The 23810-nt window shown below is 43.1% G+C and overlaps 1 protein-coding gene across 7 annotated transcripts in view; it reads right to left on the bottom strand.

Annotated features, from left to right (window-relative positions):
• Positions 1–2352: 2352 nt before the first annotated feature.
• The window catches only part of Gja5 (gap junction protein alpha 5), a 54664-nt gene continuing 33206 nt past the window's right edge, over positions 2353–23810 (bottom strand). The window contains exons 1-4 of one of the 7 annotated variants that reach the window (XM_047521809.1): positions 19033–19136; positions 18376–18527; positions 14687–14962; positions 2353–5445 (exon numbers count right to left, since the gene is read on the bottom strand). In XM_047521809.1, coding sequence (XP_047377765.1) covers positions 4331–5445; positions 14687–14783 — 1212 coding nt within the window. In that variant the 5' untranslated portion in view covers positions 14784–14962; positions 18376–18527; positions 19033–19136 and the 3' untranslated portion in view covers positions 2353–4330. Of the gene's footprint in view, positions 5446–7243; positions 7463–14686; positions 14963–18375; positions 18528–19032; positions 19181–22722; positions 23242–23810 lie in introns of those variants that run through there. The other 6 variants (XM_047521810.1, XM_047521808.1, XM_047521811.1 and 3 more) reach the window with 6 other exon arrangements.

The raw sequence follows: 23810 nt of genomic DNA, 5'->3' as shown, positions 1-23810 counted from the left end.
CTTCCATAATGTTCCTTCTGCTTAATTGAAAAAGTTTCTTGAGTTTTCAAGTCCCTTGAGTTTTTACAGAAAAAAGTTGTGTGTTTTGTAACAGTTGGTGCCAAAAAGTGTCATTTTAGGTGTTGCTTGAATTCTGTCTTTCAAAAATATTGGGCCAGACCAAGATAGGGGACAGCTATATTCTGGAGTTTTCTAGAAGTTCCCCCCTCTGGATGCTTCCCCTACTCATCGGTGGCTAGTTTCTTAGCTGTCAGTTCTCAGTTTCAACATTACCTCCCTGGAAAGGACTTCCCACTCACCCTATCTGAACAAGGTCCTTCCCCCAAACTTTGTTAGTCCTCTCTTTGTTTCCTTTATGGCACTTACTGCAATTTGAAATTATGTGATTGTTTGTTTACTTGCCTGAGAGGGGCTCTCCCACCAGACAATAGACTACCAAAGGTGGAAATCATGTCTGGCTCATAAAATTGTATCCTTGATTCCTAACATAATGCCCAACTCAAGATAAATGTTTAAGAAGGGAGACTATCAGGGTCGAGGAAGGTAGCAGGGGAGAAAGAAAAGAGGGAATCAGGGAGTAGAAGTGTTCAAATTACGTTATATGCATGTGCAAATATGCCAAATGAAAACCACCATTCTGTACAATTATTATACACCAATTAAAAAATAATAGTGGTTCAATAAAATACTTATTGAACAAAAGTTTTCCTCTTTTCCATTTGAAAGAATGGCGAAAACCTCTAGGCCCTACCGGTCTCTGATGACCATTAGGCAATCAACAGTAGGAAAAGCCATTAACCCTATTCTGTTTACAAGTCTATCATTTGAAAATTCTACGTTCTGTTAAAGGCCTGTACATGGACTGACTTTAGGTGCTTCCAGGATCTCCTGAGGACTGGGAAGTGGTTGGCTTATTTTTTGCAGCCTTCTCCAGCCTGTTTTCTTCATTTGCATATCATGAAAGAAATCTTTCAAACAACCTGCATTGCTATTAAGAAAAAATCTGAAACTCATTCATACTATGATTTTTCATAGGAGCACTTCTAGCATTAGTACTTAAAACTCTTTAGCCATAGGAATGAAACACTAGTGGTAGAAATTCTGGTCTTATCTGGCACTACAGGAAGGAAATTAAGAAAGAGGACCTGAAGGAGCCTAAAATTCAGAGCATGTTCACTGCATTATCAATCAATTATGCTCTTTAGTGAAGAAGCTTTGGTTGCAGAGAGAAAAAATGAGAGTAGGAATTCACGAGGTTGAGATCTTAAAAAATTAACCCCTTGGACTTTCGCACTCAGAGCATAATATAAACTATTACATGTTATATCTGTTTATAAAACCATGAGATGTACTACTTTTTTCTAAGAAAAAAAAAGGAGTCCCAGGTCATTTTCCTAGTTGGACTACTCAGAGACCCCTTTGGGCTAGGCACCTTAACCTGGCACAGGTACATGCCCGAATCTCAACACAGGTGTCCTAAAATGTGTTCAGTGATCTCTCTGCAAGATCTCTTCAAAAGAGTTTGCTTGCCCTGACAAGCAAGATTGGTAGTTAACACTTATGCTCATTTTCACTAACCTTTGTTTCATTCTTTTGGAAATGACACCTATTTGTTGGTGAAGGGCAAAGTGTGCCTTGACGCTTGTCTACAGCAGGAATCATTTCTCCTCTTCCAAAGAGATGTGATCCCAGAGAGGCCAGTGAGAAGCTGCTCCACTTTTTAGAAAACCTCAGTTTCCATGTCCATAAAGTGGGGATACTAAGACTTATTTCAGAGTGATCCTTAGGGTGTTTGCTTCTCTAAAGCTTTAGCCACTCATTCTGGTCCAAGTCAGGTCTCTCCTCTTCTGTTTTCCCTCATACATATCACTTTCTGGAGCCTTAGGGTTCTTAGCATTGATAATAAATTCTATTTAATTCAATTGTAATTGTTTCCTTTATGTGTTAATTTGATCACTTTAGGTATGTCAAATTGTGAGTTCCAAAAGAGGAGGTTCTGGAATCAGCTCTTCACATCCCAGGTTTTCAAATATTCTTCTAAATGATAACAAAAATAATCAAGATAATAACAGTAACAATTGCCATTTAATGACAGACTATTATGCCCCAAGCAGTCTGCCAAACTCTTTATAAACAGTCTCTCATTTAACAATACTATGAGGTAGTTATTACTAAGCCCAATTTACAGATGAGGAAAAAAGTCTCAGATATTAAGTGGTTTGCCTAGAGTTCAACTGTAAATCAGCAGATGGGATTTTGGCCCTCACACATCTGACTCCAAAGCTACCCACCCCAATCAACTCCCCACCTCATCCTTTTCTTTTAGTTACAATGTAAAAGGAACACAAAAGATAGGTGTACAGACAGATTTTATTAAGAAAAATTACACATATTACTTCCTTTTGTCTTCCTGTAAAATTTTACCATCAAGAACTGATCTCACAGAATTTCTAATTCAAAAACATGCATTTCATTAACACACACACACACACACACACACACACACACACACACACTTCAGAGATGGACAAAGAGAGAATCTTAATGCCAGTGCCAGATAACAGATAAAAATATGTCCCCTCCAGGACCTGGGATAACCAGTCATTCTTTTCTAAATGGTATCCCAGTCAATTCCTTGCCATCCCTGCTCTCATCCTTTTTAACAGTATTCAAATATCAGCAGAGGGACCCAGAGATGGGAGGTGGTGCAGAGGTTGAGTCTCCTTCTGAACTTTCCCATCCTCTATCCTGACCTCTCATACCCATCTATTCAGGATAATAATGCTAAGGCAGCAAGACTAGCTCCTCTGCCAAGCAACTGACCACGAAGGCAGAAAGACCCTAGTTTCTTTACAATATCCTTACTTCAGGACTCCCCTTCCTTGGCCATCCTGACAGCATGCGCGCGCACACACACACACACACACACACACACACACACACACACACACATGCATTTTCAAAGGTAATAATGTCACTATCCAGATTCTGAGCATCCTTTATCTGCATTCAAAATGGAGCCACCCATTATGGATTCACTCAGGAGAGACACCAGACCAGTATCAGAGGATGGCAGAGCTTTTCTGCATCCCCCACTTGGCAGTTTCTTTAGGGATACCAGAGACACATGGAATCTTTGTCCCTTTAAATAAGGGCCTTGCCAAAAAAAACTGGAGATTCCCTTATTGCTTCTATGACCCTGCCAACACCTCCAGGGAGAGAGAGAGAGAGAGATCTTGTATCTCAATGGTTGTCATCACACCTCCTCTTGGCATTCTAAGTTGGCAGTCAATAAGAGAAATAAATAGGAGGGAAAAATAGTTTTTCAGTGTCTTCTCTCCTTTTTTATTTTCATCTTTGCAGCAGAATTATTTTTTCCCAAGAGGAATCTAAGAAGCACAATTCTGTCTTTGTTTTAATAAGTCCTAGGGAAATTCCACTGACTTCAGTGGTTGGTGATCTGGTCAGAATCTGAGAAAGACAATGACTTCTGGGCGTTCCTGTTGATGAGATCTTTAGAGGAACACTAGACAAACAGCCCAGGGAGGACAGGTAAGGATGGTTTCTATCATTGGGTTGAACTGTAAAGGAGCCACAGGATAACAGGTAGTGGCAAGAATTCCAGTGGAGTTTGGGTGCACAGTGGCTTCCTATAAGAGCTGGTGCCCTGTGGCCACCAGCACTCTGGCAAAAGAAAAGACCGAAATATCACCAACATGGGAAATTTGCCAGAGGTACATACCAAAACACTTCTAAAGTTGAGACTGATGGTCAAGTTCTGAGGATCCCTTTTTGAAAATGAATAGAGGAAGGAGTAGCCAAGGGCAGCCTAAGGTCACCTCACCAACTCCAAGATATGGCCCATGGAAACAAGATTCCAGAGGACATATATTGCAAGTTATTTGCTCCTCTCTCTTGGCTGAGAACTCTGAAATCTTCCTTGGGCTAGGGTTAGGGTTCTTTGATGATCAGGTCATGGAAGCCTATCTGGTATGTTTCTGGTGTTCTATTCCTGTGGCTATCCTTCCCAGGCCAGATTTTACCAAGGTTCCCTTCCCTTCCTCTACTTTATTCAATAAGTAATCCAAAAGATGTCACTGAGTATACAAGGTAGAGGATGGGAAGGGGCAGCAGCTGGTGGGTCATCACATCTCCTTTTTCTCAGAGCCCTGGTTATACCTTCTAGAGCTAATAAGCAATGCCAGTGGACATAGGGCCCAAAAGGATCAGAGAAATGACGAGACTAAGAACACAGGGCTAGAGGGACCCATTTTCCCTCTCTGGGTCTCCTTTCTCCCCCACCTTCTCCTGGTCCTCCCATGTTTGAGGGTCACACTGATAGGTCATCTGACCTGGCCTTGCTGCTGGCCTTGCTAAGACGGCGCTTGTCACTCTGATGGCCATGCTGGAGGCGGTGACCTGGTGAGACTCCATTGGGCACCTCAGGCTTCTGGCCATAATGGATCTGGATGAAACCCTCCCTAGGAATCTGCTCCTGGCCTGGCACTTGCTCAGTGACCAGGTTGTCTGTGTTCTGCTGGGAGACCATATTGTTACTGAAGGGACTGAAGAACTTTCCCCCAGGGCCATTCTCCAGGCACTGATTGAAGTCAGGGGGAGGTGTGCAGCTCTGGCCTATGCCTGCAGAGGGACCAGGAAGCTGGCGTTCAGTCATGCCCTGCTGTGGCTTGACAAATCTCTGTCTGATCTTCTTCCAGCCCAGGTGGTAGAGTTCAGCCAGGCTGAGGAAGAGGGACAATCCAGCGACAGCCAGCATAAAGACAATGAAGACATTCTTCTCTGTGGGCCTGGATACATAACAGTTGACTGGGTGGGGGCAAGGACTCCTGCGGCAGACATGTAAGGTGTTCAGGAAGATCCCGTAGAGAAGGTACTGGCCCACAATGAAGGCCACCTCCATGGTGGTGCGGATCAGGATGGTGCAGACATAGGTGTTGAGCAGAGTGCCCTGGAGGACTATCCTCCCATTCACTTCCTCCCAGCAGGATAGCTCTGTCTTCTCAGCCACCGGGTACTCATAAGAGCCAGTCCCACGGACCTCTTTGGCTCTCTCTGCTTCCCGGAGCTTCCGCTTCTCCTGGACACGCACAGTGTGCATGGCATGGCCCATGTACACCAGAGATGGTGTGGAGACGAAGATGATCTGCAGCACCCAGTAGCGAATGTGGGAAATGGGGAAGGCTTGGTCATAGCAGACATTCTCGCACCCAGGTTGAATGGTATCACACTGGAAATCAGCCTGCTCATCCCCCCAGGAAGACTCAGCAGCTGTTCCCAGCACGAGCATGCGGAATATGAACAGGACAGTGAGCCAGACCTTGCCGATCACTGTGGAGTGCTTGTGTACTTCCTCCAGGAACTCTCCCAGGAAGCTCCAGTCACCCATTGTGACAGGGGAAGGGGACAAACGAAATGCAGAGGCTTCTGCAAACAGAGAGAGAGAGAGAGAGAAAGAAGGATGTTTTGCCAAAGTCTGGAAGGTCCCATCATGTTCTGGGCCTTGATTCATACCAATGTATGCTTTAAGAGCACAACTTAGACGTTAAGTGTACCCTGCCCCCAAACCCCAGCAAAATGAAAAGAGGGGATTTGACTTTCATACTTGAAAGGATCTAGAAATCAACTGAGGTGTGTATGTTACAGTGTGGAATCTGTGCTCAAACTCCCAGAGATTCTACTTCAGGAGGTCTGAGGTGGCTCCCAGAAACCTGGATTTGTAACAAGCAGTCCATGTGATCTGGTGCAGACAGTCCACAGACCACACCTATAGAAACACTGGAGTAGTGGAAAGAAACACAGAATTGGAGTTTGCAAATACTGTGACTCTGATTATTTACTTCACTGAATTTGTTTCTTTATCTGTCAAATGGGGATGGAAATAAGTACACCAAAAGATCTGAAGGATCAAATGAGATGAAGTATGTGATGTGCTGAAAACTATAAGATAAACATTCTGTATGTTTGGATGATTGATGGAAAATAATTTTTTTTTTTTTTTTTATGACTCCAGAGGCATAGGTGGAAGAGGAAGAAATAAGGGTGGGAGGGGCAAATTTGGCTTCTCAGGAAGCACTCTATAATGATCAGAACCATCCAGCATGGACTAGCTGGACTGAAAGGTGATGAGCAAAATCATGTTTCAAAAGGTACTACAGCTGAGTGCTCAGCTTCCCACAGCTGGCAGGCTGCTGGTAATGTTGATCACCCTTGCCTAGTGCAGCACAGTCATTCCAACTGAGTAGCTGGACTTGCTAAGTGTTCTGCCTATGGAAGGCACCCACGAGTTCCCTTTGTCCAACCATGCCAAGTCTTAACAGATTCATCAGTGCTCCCCTTTCAACTGTGACTTACTGGCCCCTCACCTCTAGCTGTATCCCATTTACCTTTCAAACCTTAACCCATTCATTGCTACTACAGCAACACTGGGGACACTCACCCATCTCCCAGCACTTTTACCATGTTTTATAACCCTCTGTCTGTGTTCTTCCAACAGAGGCTTTTTGAAAATAGAAACTTTTTCCTCTGTATCATCAGAGCCTGGCCCAGAGTATGTGCTCAGGAAACCTTGGTTGAGTGAAGGAAAGAGTAATGAGCATTGATATTTCCTAACGAGTAACAGACCAATTCTTTCTTCCTTGCCCGCATCCCATTACCAGGATGAAAAACCAGATAGCACTCTCACATTAGTTCTGACCAATGTGGTATAGAGGGAGCCTGATGTGGAAAGAGTGCTTTGGAAAAGTTTTTTTCCATCCCCCAATAAATAAGGAGGCTCACTCATAGTTCTTCCCTTTTCTACTTCCTGTCCATGTACAGGGTTGTGTGAGCCAAGATGTCTAAAGCTGCCTAGAGAATCTCAGAAATGCTGACTGGTACCCTGAGACCTCGAAATTAATCTGATATCTAAACATCAGATTTGGACAGGACCTTACAGGTTATCAAGTTCAAATTTTGACCTTCATATTTTTGCTGCCAACATGCCCTTTGTTTCTTTTGGGACATTCTTTATGCTTGTGAGGAAAGGCAGGGTGGGTGTTTAATTTCATAGTTCAGGTTTCATTACTCCTGAGTTGATGCCTTGCCAGAGAACAGTCTCCTGGTTTTGACTTCTCCCAGTCCCAGGTCCCCAACTCTGAGAGTATGCAGAGTCTCTGAGAAGAATGGAATACCTGAGTAAGAGGAAAAGGTCTTATCTTTGCTCCTCTCCATATCAAAGACTCACCGAGGTCTTGAGGGCTTTCCTCTGGTTTGTGATTAAACATCTGTCCCTTTACTTCAGGTGGTGAAGGATCCCACCCTTAGCCTCCAAATGGGGAAAACTGTGGAGCGTTTGCTCGAAAGGAAAATGGCTGATAAGATAAGTGTTTGAATCATCTGTCATCTCTTCTGGGCACGTGTACAGTGTTCAGCACCTTCATGGTCAGCCACAGATAAGCAGTGACTAGAATACGGTGAGAGAATAAAAGGAAGGAGGCAGGAAAGACTCAACAGAGAGAAGAGGGTCAGAAAAGCGGAATGATGGGGAGAGTTGGAAATGGAGAAAAAGAAACCATATAATGATTAAAAGAAGACAGGCATGGAAATTAGATAACTAGAGTTCAAATCCCTATTATTACCTGCTGAGCTTGGCTAAATTGTTCAATTTGTGTTTCCTCATCTGCCAAATAGATGAAGGTACTATTATTTAGTATCATAGAGTACTATGAAGCAATATATAAAAAGCACTGAGAACAGGACTGGGCATATAAGAAGTGAATAAAAGACAGTCATTATTAATAAATAACGTGTTAGGGAAGATAAAAGTAGAAGGATAGAAAGAGAAAGCACATTACAAAGAAGGAAAGAGAAGAGCAGAAGGGGAGGAAATGAGAGAAAAATGGAAATGGAACTTAGAAGGAAATAAAAAGAAATGTTTTAGTCTTCTAGGATTTGGGACAGGTTTTCTACATTCAATCCCTTGGAGACTTTTTCCTTGGTGTTCTCTGTCACCCGTTTCCTACAAGTCCCCAAGGAAGTATAAAAATAGTTCCAGACAAAGAATGTGATACTTTGGTCTGGTCTGCCAAAAGGTTTGACTGCTGACTTCCTTACTTATGGTCAAGGAATTCCACCTGGAAAAAGTAAAGCACAGATTCGAGAAAGGAGCACCTTGGAAAACCAGAGAGAGAGTATTAAGGATGTCTTACTGGGGGTGCAGGGGGAACAAAAGAAATTAGCTGAGCAGGTACAGCAGTGAGGCAGGCTGCCCAGTGCCCTGCCACAGGAAGGAGGGTAAAGGACCTTTCATTTATTACTTCCTGCTGACCTTCAGGCAAAGTCAGAGAAACTTTAAAATTGCTACTATGTACCAGCTGCTCAGTTTATAATGTGAAAGTTCCATGGCTGAAGACACTTTTCCAGTTACATTGACTCCCCTTTGGTCCCTGTAAATTTCGTGTTCATAATACATAAAATCTCAGCCCAAGAAATTTGTAGATTGAGTGAGTTTACTGGGTATGCTGCACATAAAATGCTTTGTAGATTATTATCCATTTCTTAGAAGGAAGTGTGCTAGCAGGGGCAAAGGAAGCTACCCACGCCAAGAATAAAATCTATCAAATACAATGGTAATTTCCCTCACTGCTTTGGCTATAATCATCATTGGCTTCAACCCATTTTTAAAATTCAAACTTGAACCTGCCATTGGAGACCCTTAGCAGCACTGCCTCATTCTTTTTTCCACTGTTTACCTCACCTACTCAATACTTAAGCTATGCAATTCCCCAGGCACACATAGGCAGACCACAATTTCTTACCTTTTTATCATAGCTCCTCACATACCCTTCACCTAGAATGCTTCTCTTCCATTATATTGGATGGTTGCAAGATGCCAGGCATCCTGCTGACCACCAAGGACACAGCAAGGAGGAGGAAAGACAAACAAGGATTCTCTGCCTTTACTGAGTTTGTCTCCACCCACCCCCACTCCTTTTGGTACTGGGGATTGAACCCAGGTGTACTTTACCACTGAGCTACATCTCTGACCTTTTTTTAAATTTTTAATTTTGAGACAGGTTTCACTACATTGCTGAGTCTGGCTTCAAACTTGTGATCCTTCTGACTCAATCTCCTGATTCACTGGGATTACAGGCAAGTGCCATAATGCCCAGGTAATTTAACTGTATTACTTTCCATAAAGGGAGAAATTAAAAACAGAATTTCAATAAAACATGATGTGTTAAAATTAGGGAAGTGCAAGGTGCTCTGGGAGTGTGTGGCAGGAGTGGAATCTGGTTTATTGAGTTTGGAGAAGGATTGGTTAGACCAGTCCTCTGCAACTGATACCAGTGCTGAAATTTCCAAGGCAAAAGGAAATGGTCCCTAGAACCTGGAAGAGAACATCTCTACTACAAAGGTTCTTCATTACAAAAGTTTCAACACCTTCCAATATTCTCTTTCAATGTGTCATATCCGGGACAAAGCAATTTTGGAGGGCTCACCAGGGCAGTTGTTAGGTCATAGTAACATGGTGCTTGGGTCAGAGGGGAAAGACTCAGAGGAAGGATTTTATGTATTGTGAACATGAATCATTTCATGCCTTGGCTCCATGATATATGGCTACAAATAAAACTGAGGTATCTACATTCCCAATCTAGTGCTCCTCCTGATGCCTACGTCATTGTACTCCTACACAGCTGATGTTTTCAAAGAAAACCATTTCATAACAGCCAAAATTAGTCATACATTGATATTCAGGACTTCTTCCTCTGACCCCTGTAGGATGAAATGGAGAGGTCTTCTAAATTGATCTCAGCTTTCTTTGATGTCTCCTGGCATCTAAAAGACTGTAGGTTTCCATTCAGCATGTAGATATAGTCTCACACTTGGTTATATGCTGCCTTAGATTTGTTCTCCAAAAGTTTCCTGTCTACCAGCTAACCCACAAGTACTTTTCTGAGTTCCTAGTATGTACCCACCACTGTTCTGAGTACTAAGAAAAAAACCTAAGAGGTGCCAGGTCTGACAAATACTAGACACTCAGTGATATCTAGTAAATTAAAATCAGGCATGATTCTGCCCCTCAAATAGAGAGTAAACTTCCCCAAATCAAAAGCCCCATCTCCAACTTTGTATTCCTATTGCATTAGGTTCTCTTATTAGATATAGAACTGATGCTTTCTTAGAGATTGAAGATGTTTAGTCTAGTAGTAAGATTGCAAAGTGGTTCTAAGGAGATTCAAATCTTCCTTCTTAAATTCAGCCAAAACTAACAAACAAAAAAAAAACCCAAAACCTTCCACTGTTCAAAATGTGCTTCTCTAACATTTTCTTGTAAGCTCAAAGAGGGCAGGACCATAATTGAATACCTTCAGAGTGTTATGGTTTAAAAATAAGGCATCCCCTAAAAGGTCATGAGACAATGCAAGAAAGCCTAGAAGTGAAATGATTGGGTTATGAGGGCCTTAACTTAATCAGTATGTTAATCCTCTGATAGGGATTAACTAGGTGGTAACTGTAGGCCAGTAGGGTGTGACTGGAGAAGGTAGGTCATTGCCACATGCCTTAGGGATGTATATTTTGTCTTTGGTGAGGGAAGTCTCTCCCTCGCTCTCTCTCTTTCCCCTCTCCCCACCTCCTTCCTAGTGCCATGTCCTGAGCCACTTCTCTCCATCACACTCTTCCACCATGATGTTCTGCTTCACTCAGGCCCAGAGCAATGGAGCCAGCCATCTATGGACAGAGACCTCTGAAACTCTGAGCCCCCAAATAAACTTTTCCTCCTCTAATTGTTCTTGTCAGATCTTTTGGTCCCAACAGTGAAAAAGCTGACTAAAACACAGAATTCCATTTTTATTGTTGAATGGATGAATCCTCATAACCACTTTGTGTGGTGATTAGAAACAAAACTAAGGGAGACAGAACCAGGGCTTCATTCCAAAATTTCTGATCAAGTCTGGCATGTGTCAGCAAGTTTCCCTCCATCTCCCTTCAAGGGCAGAGCTGGTCAATTCTTAGAGCTCTGCACTTGGAACTTCATAAACTCCTGCTAACCCAAGAGCACTGAGTGATTTGAGACATGACTCTGCTGTTTAGTGATAAGGTCCAGGGGTCAGCTTTTATGCAATCAAGCAAATATCTATTATGCTCCTCTGATGTGACCTGCACTCTATGGTGTGCTGGGGAAAAGTATAATTCAGTTCAGTTTCATAAAAATGTACTGAGTATCATCTTATGCTAGCTCTGTGCTGGAAGTTAGAAACCCAAAGATCAATAAGACTCTGTATTGAAGAAACTCACTGTCCTGTGGGACATAAAATAAAACCAAATGTGATAAGGACTGGAACAGAAGTGCAGTGTGCCATGCAAATGCAAAGAGAACACTGACCACAGCTAGCAGTGGCCATGAGTAGGTAGGCAGAAAGGACTCCCCAGGGAAGTCCCTGAGTAGAAATTAGGTGTACATGATGTCATTAGGGGTGTAGAGTGGGAGGTGGAGATGCAGAAGAGATGAGGGAAAATCAAACAAAGGCAGTTGAAAAACAAATTCACAGGGATGAGAACCAGCATGGTCTTAAGGAATTAAAGAGCAGAGTAGGGAGGGAGAGTGTGCAGAGTAGGCAGGAGCAGATCATGGAGGACTTTGTGGAGGTGATTCCTAGGAGTCTGGAGTAGTTCTCACCCCAAGGGATGAGCTAGGCCCAGTGTGTGACTTGCTTCTGAGGGCAGACCTAATATGATTACCCCCAAATGAGGCTGGAGATATAAAGAACTGCACGATCAGTAAGTCCTTTAGCAATGTTGCAACATAAACTACGTAGACTGCAAGTGTGCCTCCCAGCACACTTGCTGTAACTGCACCCTTGTCTCCCCTACTTAAGAAGGCATATTGTAAGTGAGCAAGATGCTACTATGTCTTTTAAGAATAGTGGAAATTTCTTTCTTCTGTTGATTTCTGTTCTGTCCTCTGGAGCACACATAACAGTCCTCCAAGTATAGTATTTGCCAACACTTTCTATGTCTCCCTGAGTCTGCAGCTGGGCCTTAGACTGCATTATAGTCTTTGGGATCTCAAGAATTATTTGTCCTACTGCTCACTTATTCTCTCGCAAACTCATCCTTGAAGACAAGCTGCATATCCGTTCATCATTGTATTCTCCCCTGGAGTTTCCTCTCCCCCGCCCTGTTCTCTTAGTGATTAATACTGCACATTGCACCTGGTGGTGTGTACTTTATAGAAACAACAATGGATGAATGATAAAGTATCTGGGGCACTCAAAACACCAAATGCCACATTGATCAAGGCTAGTCCTTCCTGGCTGCTGAAGAAAAGAATGAGAACGCATGCAGAAGTAACACTTGGGGACCATGCTTCATGTCAACTAATGGCAAACCTCCTGAGAAGTTGACCTCTGGGTTCCTGTCCAACAACTATGGTGACCAGGGAGAGAGAAGCCACTAAGCCTTTCCTCTGCCTGTGAGAGAGCCCTTTACTTGGCTAAGCAGGACTGGATGTGTCTAGGACAGAGACTCTGTCACTATGGACTATTCCTTCACTGCCTCTGCCCCTCAGAATACTGGGGAACTTATCCAAGTTTGTCAAAATTAGATTATAAGACCACTCCGCAGAGTCTGAGTCTAATTCTGGACAGTGACACATGTTCTGGACAGTATCTAACAGATCTCTGGTTCTCAATAAAGGTTGTTACTCATAGTAATAATAACAATTCCCTGGGCCCATGCTATAATTCCACTCACCATACTGTGGAATGTGATACAGGGAAGGGTTGACTTGCTTCCCAATTAAGAGAATTCTGTTGAAAAATGACCCAAAGGGCTTTCTTCAGGAATGCCTTAAACATAGTATTATGTCAGTTCAATTTAGTGCATAAAATCCTATGCTATGCCAGACATAAAGGTGGCTTTATAAAGTGCCAAGGATAACCATCATCTCAGATTTCTTTTTACCTTATTCACATGTACATTTTTCTGATTTCTCCTCACCCCAATACTTCTGCCGTAAAATGGCTATATGAAGAGAATTACATAAAAAATTGGTTCTGATTCTTAGCTCCCTTAGTAATCTTTACTAACTTTGGAGAGTCTCAGCTACTTCTTCTAGTTTATCCAGAGTAACACACACACACACACACACACACACAGAGAGAGAGAGAGAGAGAGAGAGAGAAATTGAATGTGGGTGATAATAATAATAATAATAAAACAAAATAGCACTTACTGACACTTTTCCATATGTCAGGCATACTGTGTGTGTAGGGGGTATAAACTTAAATACATATTTTTTGATGCATACAACAACTTGAAGTGAGGAATATTCTTATCCTTATTTAACAGGATTCAGAAAGACGAACTTGCGAGAGATCACACTGCTAGCAAAAGGCAGAGTTGGAGTCAAAACCACAGGTCAAACCTAGCTCATTCAACAGCAAAACCACCCCTCTACCACCACCTTAACAACTCTATTAAACTCTGTCTAAATTGCCTGAAGTTCTTGTCTTTGGCGAATATTGCCCGTCAAAGGCTGACCACTTTTATATAAGGTGAGTGAAGTGGTGATGTGCATGAGATTGCTGTTGGACAGAGTTTTGATTATAAGTGGTTGGGGATTTAGGATTTTCTTTTTTTTTTTTTCCCCCTGATTTAGGTTTGGGAAACTACTTCGGTCTCAGGGGAAATGACCAGGCCTATGATAATAAATGTAGTTATTGATCTGGACACTAGGGGCTACTTACTCAGGAATAGAAGTCCCTTGGGGACCCACATTCCATTGGCCACACAGCATTCCTATAGAGAGGGGAAGAAGCTAGAGATGAGAGATGAGAGGAAAGAAACAGATGGGTGACATAGAGTACTCACTTTAGTTTTCCTCCTATCCCAGCCAATGGCAGATAATTAACTCCTCTTTAAATTTAATTATTTTATTCTGGCAAGGACACATCAGAATATTCAAAGACACCTCCCCCCTGGTGTTGGACAGTTGTTTCAAAGCCAAGAAGGGAGCAGGCAAAATGGAGAAAGAAAATTATGCTAAAATAAATAATTTTCTTCTTAAAATGTTGAAAGAACAAATATTTACAAGAAGTAGATGAAAAGGGGTGGTGAATGGACCTATTCAATTACAACAAATATTGGGAGGTCCTTATCAGTTACCCCAAGGGAGTTGATTAGTAACCATGCAGTTAGTAACAAAAATTCTGTTTATGATAATGCTCACATTTCCCTATAGTCCCACTATCTTGTCATAGATTCATAAAGCCGTGGAACTGAAATCTAGAGATCAGACATACTTATCCCTTATTTTTACATCAGAAGACTGAGGTCTAGGAAAGTTAAGTAATAGTGAGAACAGATAGCACTAAATTGAATATTTTCTATGTGCAAAGCACTTTACAATTATATTTTCTAATTCTTCCAGTAACTCTGCTCGGAATGTAGTATTGTCCCATTTCACAGAAAAGAAAATTGAGGCTCAGAGGTTAGGTAATTTGTACAGAGTCTCACAACTAGCAAATACTGCATAAGAGAACTTATACCTGGTCAACCTAATTCCAAAGCCCATATTTTCTGTTTCTTAAAAGTGAAAGAAAAAGAGGTCTTAGAACTGATAGATTGTACTGAATCTGTGACTAGTACTCCAGTCTCAGCTAATGAGCAGTGTTTCTCTTACTTTCCAAAGTCCTATAAAGAGGCCCAGAGTTTCTTCTTTTAGCTTCTGGTTCACTGGCTGGCCATCTCTTGCATATGCTGTTCCTAGAATTAATCATTACATTGGGGGCCTCAGCCCACAGTGGTCAGGATTCCCAGACTCTTCAGCATCTGCCACCATTTGGCCAGAATTCACATATAGAAAGTTATTTCCTTTTTTAGCCAGTAAGTGCTCTTGGCTGCGCCGGTGTCTACTGCTGGGTTCTCGGTTGGCTGCACAGCGGGCTCTGGTGTTCCACTGATGTCACATCATAACAAGAGCAACAGAAACAGCAAGAGTTAGATGATAGGACTCATGGTCCCTAAGAAATAGCAAAACTACTACTCTGCGTGCATCACTTTCTAGCTGTATGACCTTAGGCAAGTCATTTAACCTCTTGGTTTCCAACTTATCTGAAAAAATGGAAATATTTACTCATGGGGATTAAAAAAATATGTGAATATGTGGAAGCGCCTAGAACAGTCCTGGCACATAGAAAGCACATGATAACGTTAGTTTCCTGTTTTCTTTTCTGAGGCTGCCAATAAAAACTCTGATACATGATCCAAGTAGCCAATTTGATACAGAATTTGTGAATGCAGCAGACTGGTTAGTGGCACAGAGGTGCTGGAAGGTGACTATCAGAGATGGGGAAAGCACCAGCAGAGGAAGGATATTCATTTATCTGTATACTAGTGGTTCTACTAGGCATTAAGATTTCTCCACTGAAGAAGCAGAGAGGTGCAGGCCTGCTCAGATCAGTCCCCTCTTGCTTATGTGACAGGTCCAACCTGTCCCCTAACATATCTTTAACTCAAGCTTTGGGCCTGGATATGTTTCATGGGATGGCTTCCTTCCGAGAGGCTATGGCACTTTTGAATCTGATCACCCAGCAGAAGGCACATCCACAAAAGAGAGTGTGAAGTTGACTCAGTTCTATTTGAAAGAGAGAGGGGGGTTGTCTACTCTGGGATCTGAAAGACAGCAACATCTTGACCCCTAGTCACCTCTGTCCTCTCTAGAAGTTCTGAATCATGAAGTTTCCAGGTTAGAGTTAAGAGTCTGGAAGTCCCCTGTGAAACTGTAATGTTATCATTTCATGAGAGGGCTCTTTCTGGTTCCAGCTGTTTCTTTGTGGCTTTAGACAAGAGACATTCCTCCTCCCTAATCTCAGTGCACTCATGTATAAAGAAAAGCTGTTGGGCCTGGATGGTTGCTGAAGACCTTGTAGCTCTAAGAGAATTTGGGGAGTTTGAGACTTGCAAACTAGTATATGACAGTGTGGCAAGTTAGTGGCAAAGCTGAGGCAAATACAGATTTTCCAACTTCCAGCTTAGAGGTCAGCAAAAGTAGTCCCAGGGGAAAAAAAATCTGTTGTCTTAAAAATCAAACCATATATTCTCAGAATCATATATTATGACTAGCCTTCACTAAAGAAAGGCCTTTGTACCAAATAAGTTGCAGTTCAAACAGACTTGGGCTGAGGACCAGGTTACTTGGATTCTACCTTATAATTCTACTGTTAATAGAGCACCTACTATGTCACAGTCATTACAAATACCAGGTGGGACTGCAGCTCAGAGGTAGAGTACCTGCCTAACATGTGCATTGCCCTGGGTTCAATTCCCAGCACTGAAAAAAAATTATTTAATCTTCATAAAACATTACAGGAAGATTTTATTAACCTTAGTATATGAAAAAACTGAGGATCAAAGACAGTAAATGGTTTGCCCCAAACCACGCATCTAAAATTTCAAACCAAATATGACTTTAAATGCCCAAACCCTTCCTTTTTCTCTATCCTTGAATCAGATAAACCCTAAGGTCCTTCTGTGCTATTTCAATACCTCAAGATTCCATTTCCATATGAAATTGCTGAATGTTTCTCACCTATTATTTCCTAATATGTCAAAAATAATGGATTCACAGAGTAGCACCAAACTGTCATTCACCAGGAGTCAGAAGCTTCCAAGAAAGGAAGTCAGCCTCTTTTATAGGAACCCTGAAGATTTTCAGGAAAATGGGCTTCTTTCCCCTTTAGCCAGTTCAATGCTTGAGCCCAGAGTGGCCTATGAGGACTAGGTGACACAGAACCACTGGACTCTCCTGTGGGTGAGTGAGCTATTCTCTGGGACAGAAGGCAGAGATTGACCTTGGATCTCCCTGGCCCTGAGGATTGTAGGTCGTCCAGGTCCTGTCCTGATTGATCCCCATAAGATAGGCCCCTGTCTTATTGTAATTAACTGGGCCCAGATGTAATGTCATTTAGTACCAAGAGGTCAGGTGGCTTCTGTGGCAGCCCTGTTGGCTTCTACAGTCCAAGATCCTCCATATCTGTGCCCCCTACCAGCAAATGGATGATGAGGAGCAGGTGGACAAGTGGACTTCAGTGATGCTCCCATGGAAGAATCAGTGGGGGCTGGGAAATAGCCAAGGACAAGGAGTAAAAGAGGTCTGGACATGAGCAAGCAGAGCAGGGTGCTCTCCCAACTGAGTCGGTCTTGACTCACTGTCATCTCCAACAAGTCACCTTCCCCTTCTAGGCCTTGTTCTCCCTATTTGCCAAAGGAGGAGGCTGATATAGTATAAGAGACTTCTTCCAGTTCTAATGTCCTGAGACTCTAGCTCAGTACTAAGAGTGGGGGACAGAAGAGAGAGAGTTAAGAAATAAGAACATAACAAGTTTCCGGAGCCTAGCAAGATACTTCTGGGGTTCCAAGGCAGCGGCAAGGCAGAGCAACTTGATTTTGTGACTGCTGTGGCTCTATGAATGTCACATGTCTGAGTGAGGGGATGCCCACAGTGTGCCAGGTAAAAGTCAAAGACTGTCTGCCCCTCTTGGTGTTTCTTTCTCTATGTCCTGTGGTCTTCAGGACTCCTCACTGGTGGCCGCTAAGTAAGGAAAGGGTTTGGAGGGAAAGCAGGCTGTAAAAAGTTCTGCTGCCCTGGGGAACTGACAGGAAGGTGGAGAGTTCAGGTGGTCCCTAGAGAGCCAGGATCTAGGATGGGCTGTGACTCTGGGGACAATGGGTGGAAGAAATGGAGGCCATTTGTCCTGCTGACAGGAAAGTCAGGCTGGTACACCTCTAGCCACACCACCAGGCAGAGGTGCCACACCTCCACATACTGGCCTTGGTCATGTCTCTGCTCAGCTTCTCCAAGTTTCAGGTCTCCTGACTCCCTGTCCAGTACTCTCCACACTGCCCTTCCTTCATGAGGCCCGTCGGACCCTGGTGTGCCAGCACCTTGTTCAGGAAACATCTACCCCAACGATGTGTGAAGGAGTAAGAACCAGGAATTCCCGTATTATGATGGAATGCTGGGAGGGGGAATAAAAGAAAAACTGAGCAAAGGGACAAATTGGGAATGAACCAAGGACATGAAACCTTTGTGCTGAGCATCCCTCTTTTGGTCGTTCTGAGCTGTGCTTGAGCCTATGGCACCTTAGCCATGCACGAAGCTAGTGCTGAAGGAACCAGAGGAACCCTTCTACCTCAAACCCCTCATGTTATAGGTGAGGAAACTGAGGGGGGAATGTCCTGTCCACAGTCACACAGCCACTCAGGGGACTACACCCAAGTCTCCCAGCCCCTGAATCTGGGTTCTTTCATCACATGCTCAGGAGAGAGGTCAAGGAGCTAAGAGAAAACCCTTTTGCTGGCATCTTCTACCTCAGGCTGGTTCAGGTGGACAGGAGAGCTTCAGTGGTACCTCTCCCAGGCTTCCTCTCAGTCTCATCAGCCTCGTTCACCTGACTGTGAGAGACAGCCTAGATTTCTCATATGCAGCCACTGCACATGGGGACGTGATACTCTGCAGAAAACTAAGCAGAGAATATTTTTAAACCAACCAACATGCCTTTGGAAGAAAAAAAGAAATAAAAACACTCCCCTAGATGCTGCAGAGAGCATTTCAAAAAAGATTCCATGCCTAGAGGAAACATCGTAAAGTAATGTTGCTTTTTGTTTTTAAAGGGCCAATCCCCTCTTAACAAAAGTTCTGGGAAATGGACCAGTGACCAGCTTCTAAGATGCCTCCAGAGCACTTCAAATCCATAAGGCTGGACTGTAGCCCCCAAACCCCCTACACACACATTTCTACTGCTTCTTAAAAACCAAGCAAGCCATCTATCTGTTGTTTCACTGCATTTTCCTCTTTACTATATTCAAATCTCACTATCCCAGAAAATAGTGAGAGGAGCAGGGAATAAACTCACAGGTACTGAGAAAGAGCTTTGTTTTTATCCAGCCTCTGGATAGTCAAAAAGTGTCTCTTCTGGCCTCTTCCTATTGACTTGTAGTTTTATCAAAGTTCAAGTTCAGCCTTACCTGCTGCTTTGCCTCGTCCCTGGAATTTCTGTTGGCCTCTTCGTGCTCTGGCTGTCTCTTCAGCTGCCCACTGTTATTTGCTCTTGAGCCTGTCAGTTGTTCCCTTCCACCCTCTTTTAATCGGTATCTGTCACCCTCCCTCCTCCCACTTGTTCCTCCTCTTTCTCCACCCCTTCCCCCCCTGCGTCCCTCCCACCCCTCTCTCTTCTTCCTTCCACCTTCTTGCAACCTCTCCACACTGCACTCTTCCTAGAAGGAGGCTGAGCCCCTTCTCCCCTGCTGCCTTCCCTCTGGCTGTGCTTGTCTCAGCAGTGCTTGAAGCTTGCCCGCTGGCCAGCTGGTGTACTGCTTCCTTAGGGCCTTTTCCTGCCTACCTCTCTGCCAAGCCTCCTCAGAGTCCCCAAGTCACAGCTTTCCTGAGGTATCAGCAGGAAAACTGGCACTGCCCAAGGGATCCCTTTTCCTGTCATCAAAAAAGAATGGTGTTCATTCACAAGACAAGTCCTCTGGGGACCTCTGTTATGCCCACATCTGTGAGCAGAGCACCCACCAGCAGAAGAAAACATGTTCTCACAAATCACAACCATCCAGCACCCAGAATAGGCACCAGGGGCAACCTGAAAGGGAAAGGACCTTGACCTCTGGGTCCTAAATGGAGGAGAGAGCATTCCCCACAGCCCAGGATGGTCTCTCCTCCACTCTCCTCTGGTACTTCATATGTTACTTATTTTTATTTTACTTAATCATTCCAATTTCTGATTCTACAAGGTAGGCATTTTCTGCATGTCACATTCAAGGAAACTGAGATTCAGAGAAAGCAAATAGCATGATCACGGTGTTCCAATTATTAAGTGTCCAAGTTAGGAGGAGAAGTTTTAGCCGATGCCAAAATTCATCTCTTTGCTCTTTCCACAAAAACGTTCAAGTCTTCCAGCTGGAATTGAATCAATGAAAATAAGGTTGACTCTTGTTAGATTATATGTCACAGATGAGCAAATTCAGAAACTGTGGAACATCTCTCTTCTTAAAACCCCTCTTCCTTCTATCTTCTTCTAAATCCTCAGTTTAAGCATTTAGACATGGGCCCCATCAGAGTATAACAAATGTCAACAACAGAGGTTACTATGAGCAGACTGAGCAGAAAAACCAGTGACTAAGAACACAAAGATTATGACAGCTAGAAGGATATCTCAGAGAACATCTGAAATAGCCAGGGAAACAAAGGCACAGAGAGTCAGGCTACTTTTTAACGTCACATAGAGTAGCAGGTGGCAGACACAGGGCTAGCACCCAATCTGTTTCTTGCTTCATGTCATCACCTGACATGTGCCTTCCCCACACAGCCCAAATCACAAACATTCCAATATTTTGCAAAACTATTTCTTTAGTGGGTTATACTTTTCATGGGTGAAAAAGTTTAGGATCAGTAAGAAGCGCAAGAATGTGGGGCCGAATTTCCTGCATTGAAAGAGGCCACATCCCTAGTAAAAAACAACTCTGGATTCTTGATTCCTTAGCTAGAGCTTCTCCCCATTTTCCTGCACAGTATGAGAGGATTCTGGGTCAACCTGTCTGGGTCTGAATCCTGGCTCTTCCACATACTAGCTGTGGGACATTGGGCAAGTTAAACTCTACGTGGCTCAGTTTCCTCAACTCTGAGTCAAGGATATAATATCTACCTCACAGTATTGTCATAAGGTTTAATGAGTTGGTGTAAAGTACCTGGAACCATGTCTGACATGGAAGTGCTATGAATATGGCTGAAATACAATACAATATACTGTACAATACAAAACCTATCTCTTCCCTGCCAGTACTTACCATGGCTGGGATGGAATTCAGTACTGAAACCAATAGAAAGCCCTGTTGATACCCAGGTTCTTTTCTAAAAACAGAGACTGTCCCCACCCTGTGAGTTTTTCCTACATTCCAGTCTCTCTGCAAAATAAGGCACCTGGAAATAGCCAAAGAACCCATACAGTTTCAGTTGGAGGGATGTCTGAAAGTGAGGGAGGTTTAGTGAAATATTAATTCCTAGATCACTGGGTTACCAAAGGAGAGACAAACTGTCAATGATTGATTTCTAGATCATTGGAGATGAAGGGAGAGTGCCATTTTCCTCTGAATGCCCAGAAGGGAAAGATTTCCCAGCTGTAGGCACACCCATGATTCTGGAGAGAGCACAGGCTATAGGAGGTAAATCTCCCACCCTGCTGGCAGGTAGAGAATCTAACAGTGAAGAAACATCAGGGCCGTGAGAGGCCAGGTCTCCTCCATCCAGGCACCTGGCTCAGCATGACATCCAAGACATTTTATTGGCCCCAAACTAAGCTGGTTTGGGAAGGACTTTGCAAGTGTGTTGCATTTTTCACCTGATTCCCTCCCAGGCTGAGGCCAGGATTCTGACAAAAGTAAGAAAAATGTCATTTGGGTTATAGATCTGGAGTAATTCTTTAAGGGGGTTGAATCTAATTATTACCATATAGCTAAGAAGGACACCATGAAAAGATGTCTGATGCCCCAGAAAATGTAGTGGAGAAAAGGTCTGCCTGACGTCAAAGGCTATTTGGGGATGAACTGAAGTTCTGCCATGCCCTCCCCTTCATTTTCATATTCAGTATAAGAAAGGGTCCTAGAAAGAGGTGTGAAGATGTGTGTTCCACATGTTACAAATGAAATTGCAAAATAAACTTTATTCAACATTTACTATGTGCCAGGCATTATGCTAGGCACATTTCACACTTTCACTTTGAGATGAAAAAATAGAAAAACAGCCTTATGAAGACCACCAGAACTATGCACACATCAGGGTCTCAAAAAGAACTATTGGCCACTCTTTGGGTTCCACCTATGCTAAGTGAGGGACAAAGGCCATCCCCTGTCCACAAGGAGCTGATATTCTACTTTCAGAAAAAAGCAATATAGTAGTCAAGCTATGGAAACAACCTAGGTGTCCTTCAATCAATGAATGGATAAAGAAAATGTGGTATATATACACAATGGAATATTACTTAGCCAGAAAGAAGAATGAAATCATGGCATTTGCCAAGAAATGGATGAAACTGGAGAATATCATGCTAAGTGAAATAAGCCAGTCCCAAAAAATCAAAAAACTGATTTGTGGATGCTTACCCACAACAAGGGAGGGTGGAGAGGGGAAGAATAGAAGTCCATTGGATTAGACAAGGGGAAACAAAGGGAAGGGAGGAGAGAGGGGAATAGGAAAGATAGTAGAATTAATTGGTCATAACTTTCCTAGTCTTGTGTTTTATACACAACTAGGGTAACTTCAAATCATGTACAACCACAAGAGTGGGAACCTAAATAGAATAAGTTATACTCTACGTATGTACATTCTGCCAAAATACATGGTACTGTCATGTGTAACTAAAAATTAAAAAAGAAAAGAGCTATTTAGGCAAAACAATGCAGTATTCTATATGTGGGTATTTGAATTAATAATGATACAATGAAGTGCTAAATTCTGTGCCAGAAAAAAATAGGTTTGGAAAATAGGTTCATAGAAAGTGTTCTATTTGTTGTGCTTTAATGAAGAGAAAAAAAGTGGAACATTTATACACTTATATATTTATACTACACACTAGGTATAGCACTGCAAGATAGATAATATGTTATTACATCCATTTTACAGAAAAGAAAATTCAGACTCAAAGACACTTAGTAACTTACCAAGATTATTCAGTAAGTGAAGAAAAGGTCTGCCTGATGTCAAAAGTCGGGTGCTTTCTCTCGACAGTTGTAGAGGAAATTCTCATGAAACCCACTGGCCAGGTAAGAGAGAGATCAGGGCGCTCCAGGTGAGACCAGAGAGTCCTCCAGACTGCACGAGAAGAACGAGCTCCAGTCCTAGCAGAAGAGCTGGTGTTGGCTGTGATTAGGAAAGTGCCCCAGCACTGAGATGTCCAAGAAGGAGCACAATCACCTGTTCTGCAAGTCTTTTTGCAGGTGGCATCTTGAAATGTGCTTCCTTTTCCCTGTTGCTCTTTAGAGGCAAGAGAGCAATGACTCTTCTACCTGATGACTCTGACTCCACAAGTTTCCTTCCCAAGACACTGTGGTCCAGATGTTTTAACTGCTACCTCCCTCACAGCCTACACAATAACACATGCAAATAATTTCTGTCAGAGTCTAATTGCAAGAGCAACGAGTCCCTGGTGCCTCATTGAAGGGCATAAATGGGTAATTGGAGCCACGGTTAGTGGCTGAGGTCACACTTTTCTGGTGGTTGAGATGCAGACACGGCAGGCATAAGCCATTCCCGTTAAGACTTTCACTTTCCAGATAGTGGCTAAAAAGGGCAAGAACACTCTGTTCTAAGAAGCAGAAAGAGAAAGACAGACAGACTTTCCCCTGGTGCTTTAGTCTGTGAGTCTACTCTTATCCCATCTCAAGATTTAATCCCCAAAACAAGCTCAGGGTCACATCCATACCTCTTCTTGGGCTTAAGGCAGACAGGGTCCTCTGGGATCCCAGGTTGGAGAACTCTTTTGTGGTGGGCTTGGACCATGGAACAGTTGAAGAAGGAGGAGGAAGAGGAATCCAGTGCCAGGCAAGTCTGATTCTTTCACACTGAAGTCAGAGCATGAGGTCACTTGAGCTCTGAGAGTTCCAGGACTGGGGATTTTATCCTACAACAAAAACTGGGAACTTTCCTGGGACATCTTGAGGTAAAATTTACCTTCTAAATCCAGAGAGAAATCTTTGAAAGCAAGAAGACTGAGAGTCTCAAATTTGGGTCTAGAGATTATAGTGCATAC

Source organism: Sciurus carolinensis, chromosome 1 (genome assembly GCF_902686445.1).
Source record: "Sciurus carolinensis chromosome 1, mSciCar1.2, whole genome shotgun sequence".
NCBI lineage: Eukaryota > Metazoa > Chordata > Mammalia > Rodentia > Sciuridae > Sciurus > Sciurus carolinensis.
The sequence above is the reverse complement of the archived record's forward strand: the minus strand, read 5'-3'. Positions and strand labels throughout refer to the sequence as shown.